Source organism: Nanorana parkeri, unplaced genomic scaffold (genome assembly GCF_000935625.1).
Source record: "Nanorana parkeri isolate BGI_ZX_2015 unplaced genomic scaffold, ASM93562v1 scaffold151, whole genome shotgun sequence".
Classification (NCBI taxonomy): Eukaryota; Metazoa; Chordata; class Amphibia; order Anura; family Dicroglossidae; genus Nanorana; species Nanorana parkeri.
In genome coordinates this window covers 2,079,533-2,086,877 of record NW_017306419.1, presented here as the reverse complement: position 1 = coordinate 2,086,877, position 7,345 = coordinate 2,079,533, and the positions used below count along the sequence as shown (strand labels likewise).

The window sequence follows — 7,345 nt, the reverse complement described above, 5'->3', positions numbered from 1 at the left end:
ATTTTATTTTGTTTTACATTTTTTTTTTTACATTTTTTATTAATTTTTTAATAATTTAGTATTTATTTGTATGGATCCCCGCTGCCACAGACCCTACAAGCAGTGGGGATCCATGGAGTCCCTCATCCCTCCCTGGGATGGAGTCCCTCATCAATCCCGGGTTGGGCGCCCGGTATTTTTAAAATTAGCGGTCATCAGCAGCTTGTGAGCCGCTGATGACAGCTATTCATTTAAAGGGGACAGTCTGCTGAACAGTTCTACTATAAGCTGATGGTCGCTAAAGCGACCATCAGCTTATAGTAGAACTGTAAATGCCAGGTCCGTACGACGTACTGAGCTGGCCAGCTGGAAGCACTTTTGTAGCTCCGTACGACGTACGTCCTTGGCAGCGAAAGGGTTAATGTTTAGTAGTATGGAATATATATAACAGTGCATAGCATTTACTGAATTAATAGTCTGGTCTGTGTAATGTTCTGCACAGGGCAGAACTAGAGTGTGCAGGACAGTCTAGAGTGTGCAGTGTCTAGGAATATGTTATGCACAATGTCTGAGGTGGTCCACAGTATGTCCCATTCAACACAGTACACAAATTAGTAAAAAAAAATGGAACATCTGCTAGTACAGTATCATAATGGGCAGGGCGTTTTCTATCAGCATCATTACATCGCATGACCTATGTGAAGTTTTGTTGCCAAATGCCTATAATTAAAGACATTCAATGTGCAATGTTCATACAATCTATCTTACAGTGAAGTATTAACAATTAGTTATTGTTAACCCGAGTACCTTTTGTATCCTGGTCAGGACACTATCTGTAAGGAGTTTGCATGTTTTCCCTGTGCTTGGGTGAGTTTCCTCCGGTTTGCTCCCACACTCCAAAGACATGTTGAAAGGTTAATTGGCTCCTGTGTAAATTGGCCCTGTATGCATGTAAAATAGTGTCCTCAGATTGTAAGCTTCTCGAGGGCAGGGACTGATGTGAACGCGTAGTTTGTAAAGCGCTGCGTAAATTGTTGGCGCTATATAAATACCTGCAATAATTAAATACTCTTTTCTGCAATTTTCTACAGGATGGAATGTTACTGCACATGTTAGTAGTGATAAACAACACATTTTATTAAACCTATTTAATCTTTCCCTGGCCCTCCTATGTTGGTCCTGTATACACTAAGTTCTGTCACATGAGAGGTGGTGTGGCTATCTTACCTGGGCACCTCCCTTAATGTAAGTATGGGGTTTGTTGTGATTTTGTTTTTAATATATTTTCTTGCTTTTTTATTTATCTCGGTTTTGCAGTGTGTTTTTAGCCTGCCCAATTAGACATGAAAATCGTAAAGGGATTCTCCTCTTCCCTCTCTGTTTCTCCAGCGCTGACTGGAGGAATGGATGAAGGAGGGGCGGGCACAGCTGGCTCTGCCTCTAGAGAGGCAGAGCCAGCTGTCAATCAGCCAGCGGGGTGGATCCCGACAATATTGTTGGGATCCCTCCCGACTGCAGTGTGGCTCTACGCTGTCAGCATTTAGTGGGTAATAGCTCACTAGATGCTGAGTTCTGAGTCACAGGAGGAGATGGTATATGTCCTCCTGTGACCCTGAAGAGAACTATGGCCAAAAAAGGGTTATGCCACAGTTCTCTGAACAGAACAGGAAAACACAGACAGCAAGAAAAACCTCACAGGAGTTCTAGCATTTCTCTGCTCCACAAAGAAAATAAAGTAGATAAATCCGACCTGCTATCAGCCTCCTGCATTGCTCTGTATAGCAGCATAACGAGCATTAAGGTGTTCTTCAGTGCTCATGTGCTAACTAGGAACATGGTGACAGGAGGAGAGAGCAGAGTTACAGAGAACTGGGCTGTTCTGCATGCTGCTTATTGTACACTGTCAAGTCACATCTTGTGGAGGGACCAGATCTGGCTGTATTAATTAACTACAGCAGAACTGGCTGTAAATCTCATAAAAAGATAGCCAGAAATACAAATACTTTGGCAGGTAGAACAGTCCTCTATATATTTAATGTATTTAACTATTTTTCCTAAAGTACAGCTTTGATCTGAAATTTGCTCATTTATGTTTTTATTTATCCTTGCATAATACATTGATTTAATGCAATTTCTAGCCCTTCTCAAACCTGAGGAATGTTTATACACCCATTTATTTCAGTACGGCCAGTTAATACAGTATTATTGTACTTGGTGACCATACATTTAAAAATGGGCACCAAAAATCTGTCAGATGAACAGAGTTCTTGTAACCAATTTAAAAAAAATGCAAATTAATTAAAAGATGTGCTTTCCAACATGCCTCTTGCCTAATCAATAGTTGTCTGATGTATAGAGACTAAAGCACCTTGAAAAAAGTGGTAATGCAAGTGGTAAAACAATATTGGATGTAACCACATATGTAAGTAGGATTGCACTTATATATATTATCCTCTCATCTCTTAAATCAGGTTGGGTGGGACATACATACAGTGGAATAGTAGGCCAAAGTAATTTATTTTCAATAAGTGAACTTGGTATACCCTAAGCGGGAACACATGACCTACTGTTTGTTTATACAGTCTTTTATATAGAGCATATTATTACATAATGGATGTTATTAGATTATTAGAAATAAAGAGATTAATACTATGACATTGTAATAAGGATACACACTTATGTCTCTGAAAATATTAAGGTAAACGAGAGCATCATAAAGCGAAGATGATTAGGTATCGAAACATAAATTGATTTGCTTGGGGGGGGACAGTTTTTTTTAAATGTTTTCTTCTTCTTCTTGGATGTGAATACTTGGATGTTGTATGTAAAATTCTTTGTTCTTGAGAAAATGTATAAATGTTTATAAACGAAGAAATATGAAAATATATTTAAAATAAATGAATTTAAAGGTGCGCTTTCCAATATGCATCTTGCCTAACCAATAGTTGTTTGATTTATAAAGGCCAAAGCACCTTAAAATAAGTGGTAATACAACAACGTCTGATCAGCTGCTAAATAAGGTAAAGATACTTAAGTCTCCGAAAGTTTTTATAAATCTCACAGTGGTTTCTGCTCCAATACCCAAAGAAAGGTAAAATATTTTTACAATTTACTAACAAACATTACAAAAGGAAATGAGAAAGTTATGCCAACAAGTAGAAATAATAATTACAGGAAATTTTGTAAGAAGTTGTACTTCCTGAATATAAAATCAGTGCCTCCAAAGAGACCATTGAACACTCTGTAATTGTTCTTGAAGCTTCAACCATCACTCAAGTGATGGCAAAGCCAGTAACGATGAAAGGTTATTAAGGAAAAGGCAGATCCCACATGGGAGTTTTTCATTAACCTTCTCTAACACTGCTTAATTATATATCCATATTTTCTTCCAATTTGAAGCTGGATGCCTTAATTTAAAGATAGTAACCACATCCTGTAGAAATCACTGCCACATAAAAATTAAAAGAATTCCTTAAACAGAGAGAGAGAGAGAGAGAGAATCTCTTAAACAGAGAGAGAGCTCCAATTAAATACCACAAATCAATAGGCTGATCCCTTAGCAAGCAGATGGTTAAGCCACACAATCATCAAGCTAACATTTGTTAAAGTGTGTTCTCTTCATTTGGACGTTCTTGATAAAGCATACCCTGTGCAAGCGACTAATCATTCTTAAGTCAAACAGCTCACTTTTACAAAGATACAAATGCATAGGACATCACAGACTTTTACACAGGGTAACATCATTCATCAGACTTAAATATTTATCAAAGTAAAAGCATGTGACAAGGGTTAAGCAATGAATGTTAACAGACAAATTACAAATTTCAAGCAATGAATGATGCGTGACAATCAACAAAAAAGAGAAAATTGGAACCTCCAGAGAATTTGCTGGAAAGGTGCAGGGTATGGCACACACTCTTTACAGTTCTCCAGAATTTGAATGAGAAGTTCTCTGCCCATTCTGTCAGAACTGTGGCAGGTAGATGGACGAGTTTCCAATCCCATGAAAATTCCATGAAGGTCACAGAAAACTGAAATGTGCTACTTTAAAGTATAACTAAATTCAAAAACAAAAATGTCATATATTAAAGGTTACTATTCCGTAGATTGGGGAAGCCGTATTATTTTTTTCAGGCATTGTTTTCTTCATTTCACCTGGTAATTCTGTGACTAATACACTTTGTGTCCCTGAGTAGCTAGTCATTCTTCCACTGTGCCTAAAAAGGGAGCAGTGGTTGCCACCAAGCCTAGACTTCAAACAGGTCATTACACTAAAATATTCTCCAGCACCTTCGGGTAATAGTCCACAGCTAATCACACATGCCAGCTCAGTATTGAGAAATTTATGGTAATTACAGTGTCTAAGAAAAATATTTACACTCTGAAAGCTTTCATATCTTACTGTCATAGAACACTGAATCAGAGTGAATGTTTTTTTTTTTTATCCTGATCAGAGAAATATACTTTTCATTGTCAATGTGAAAAAGATAACCACACAGTTAAATTAATTACAATAACCAAACAGAAAATAAATGACTGCATAAGTATACACCCCCTAAATATGAGACACCTAAATCATCACTCGTAAAGCCTGCATAATTTTGACAGCGGCTCTCCTCCCTGGTTGGCATCCTGAATCTCACTGCTCTCTCCTCTGCCAGCTCGCCGGGTGCAGCAGACTGCTTCTCCTCGGATATCTGCTGCCTCTGCCCATACAGGTGAGGGAGAGCAGTGGGAATATGAGGGAACACAGACCGGAGCATGGACTGGCTCCGACAGGAAGGATAGGGCAGGTAAGGCTGTCAAATTGTGGCCGGCAGTGGCAGGAGGGGGAAAGACTATGCATCCAACAAATGTTGTCCAAGGGGTTCACAAGTTGCAGTTTTATGGGAGAGTTACTAATGGCTAAAGTGCACATGACATATTTTCTACAGTTTGCCAGAAGGCATCTAGAAGACAAGTCAGCTGGGACAGGGTTCTATGGTCTGGCGAGACCAAATTTAGCCTTCCTGGCCATCAGACCAACCATCCTCTTTACTGTATGCCAAACATTGCACATGATGATAAACACACCACATGATACACATGATAAACACACCACATGATACACATGATAAACACACCATGAAGGAAAACCTGATGGTTTGCAAAAAAAAAAAACAAGCCTAAGGAGAAGATTTTTCTTCCAGCAAGACAATGACCTTCAGCATAAAGGCCAAAACTACTGAAGAATGGTTTAAAAATAGCAGTGTACTTGAATGACCAAGTCCATATCTCAATCTTATAGAGAATGTATGGTTGGACTTGAAAAAGTTGTCACTTATGACTCCCATGCAACCTAACAGAGCTGGAGCAGTTTTGCAAAATTGGGATGGGGAAAAGTCAATTTCCACATATGTAAAGCTGACACCGACCTGTCTACACAGACTCGAGGCTATTGACTAATTGCTAACTTCAAGGGGGTTGTATAATTATGGAAAGACTATATACAGTCAGTTTCTTCTTCACTGTATATAATAATTTTAAATTGCTTTACAGATATCTGTTTTTACACTGACAAAAAATATATTTCTGTTAATCTATCTAAAAAATCAATCAATCCAGTAAGATTTGATGCTCTATGACAATGAAACATGAGAATTACTTTTATAGGCATTCTATATCAGCCGAGTTCACATAATTATACCAGTTAAGATGATTTAATTGGTTTTAAAATAAAATACACAAAAAAAGTAAATGGAATTTTTAGATATTTTTGAAACCACTCTTTTAAAGTACAATTGCTTGCTCCCCTAGCAGCGTGTAGAGAAGGGCCCTTGCTGTTTGTGGAAAGCAATGGTCTCTATGTAGAAGCCCCCCTGCTCCACCCAGCAGGGAGAACAAGCATTGCTGATTGCAGACCTAGAGGCTTGACTCAGGTGTGGGGGGGACCTCTGCAAAGTGAGCATTGCTTCCCCACAGACAACAAGAGCCCTTCCTTTGCAGAATGCTGGCAGGGGCAGACTTTTGTACTGCGACTGTGGCTATTTTCTACAGAAAATTACCTGTAGGACTTGGAGCTCCTTTTGTTTTGGTGCACCAGGAATGGATTTAGCAGAAACTAAAAGTTCAGTTGAACTTTAATAGTCAGACAGCAGACTGGGAAAGCACTGTAAAGAGCAGCTACAGAGGGGTGCTACTAATGTTTACAAGGGGGCTGCGATAGAAGAACATCTTTAGTGTTGCAATATAAAGAGGGATATGATTTTCATGGTGACAGCAACATTGGCAACACCGGCAGTGATTTCAGCTAAGAGTGTGGAAATGTTCAAGAAACCTTTGGACGATTTCCTGAGGGGCCGTAATATACAGGGGTACAAGTATTCCTAAGAATGAGATTATGCGTGGACCTATATGGGTTGGACTTGATGGACTTATGTCTTTATTCAACCCCAAATACTACGTAACTATGTATAAGAGCTCCTTATAAAATAGAGTAATTTCCATTTTTGAAAGAAAGGATATTGTGGTGACGAACTAAAACATGGGGAAAATAAAATTATTATATACTGTATGTAGGTGAAAGCAAAGTTGTGAGCCTGTAATTTACTAAAGCAAGAAGGTAAAAGACGAGCACATCAGTAGGTTTATTTACGTAAAGATCTCTCTATAAATTGTGTTTTGATTCCGAGACACAAAGAAATCAGATACTAAATAAAACAATAAGGACAGAGGAAGATTCAATGCAGATGACACTTACAGATGCACTGAGCACAGTGAAGAAACAAGGGGTATAAATAGAACAGAGTTGAAATAGCACTGACAGATACAGCTGTGCACAGAATGCCTATGTGGCACACACATGTTCTTCTTTACTCACTCGCCCGAGAAAAGTAGCAGTAAGTAATCATTAAATGGAAGCAGTAAATACCTGAAGTACTCACAGCTGTAGAATATGGGTTGTGAACTCCAGTGTTTTCAGCCCAGCAGCCACATCCATACAGAGCAGCCTGTATACAAGACAATACAAAACAATTGAAACTGGAATGAATTTAATTCAGTTATGCATTTCTTAAAAAAAAAAAAAAGTTCTATAGAAATTGCATCAGTAACAGAATCAGTAGATATCAGCCTCCCGTCATACCCTGCAAAGCAGTGCTCAGAATGGGAGATGGGAGCAGTGCTCAGAATCAAGCAGGCTCTAATTATTTGCATAGGTCTGTTAGTCTAATACAATAAAATATTTTTATAAGAGGTGAGAGTGAAGGGATACCCTCATTTGCGTGCTGCTGTTCCTTCATGGTCCAATAACAAGCTGGGGTGGGTTATAGACCATGCTATGATTGGACAACAAAGCAGGAGCAGCACACATATCAGGCCATCCCAA

General features: G+C 38.7%; 1 protein-coding gene across 1 annotated transcript in view; it reads right to left on the bottom strand.

Annotated features, from left to right (window-relative positions):
* Positions 1-6,889: 6,889 nt before the first annotated feature.
* TASP1 (taspase 1) overlaps positions 6,890-7,345 on the bottom strand; it is a gene marked incomplete at its 3' end in the record, with an annotated part of 90,428 nt that continues 89,972 nt past the window's right edge. The window contains exon 10 of the mRNA XM_018554265.1: positions 6,890-6,968. Within this exon, the coding sequence (XP_018409767.1) occupies positions 6,890-6,968 (79 nt within the window). The remainder of the gene's footprint in view (positions 6,969-7,345) is intronic.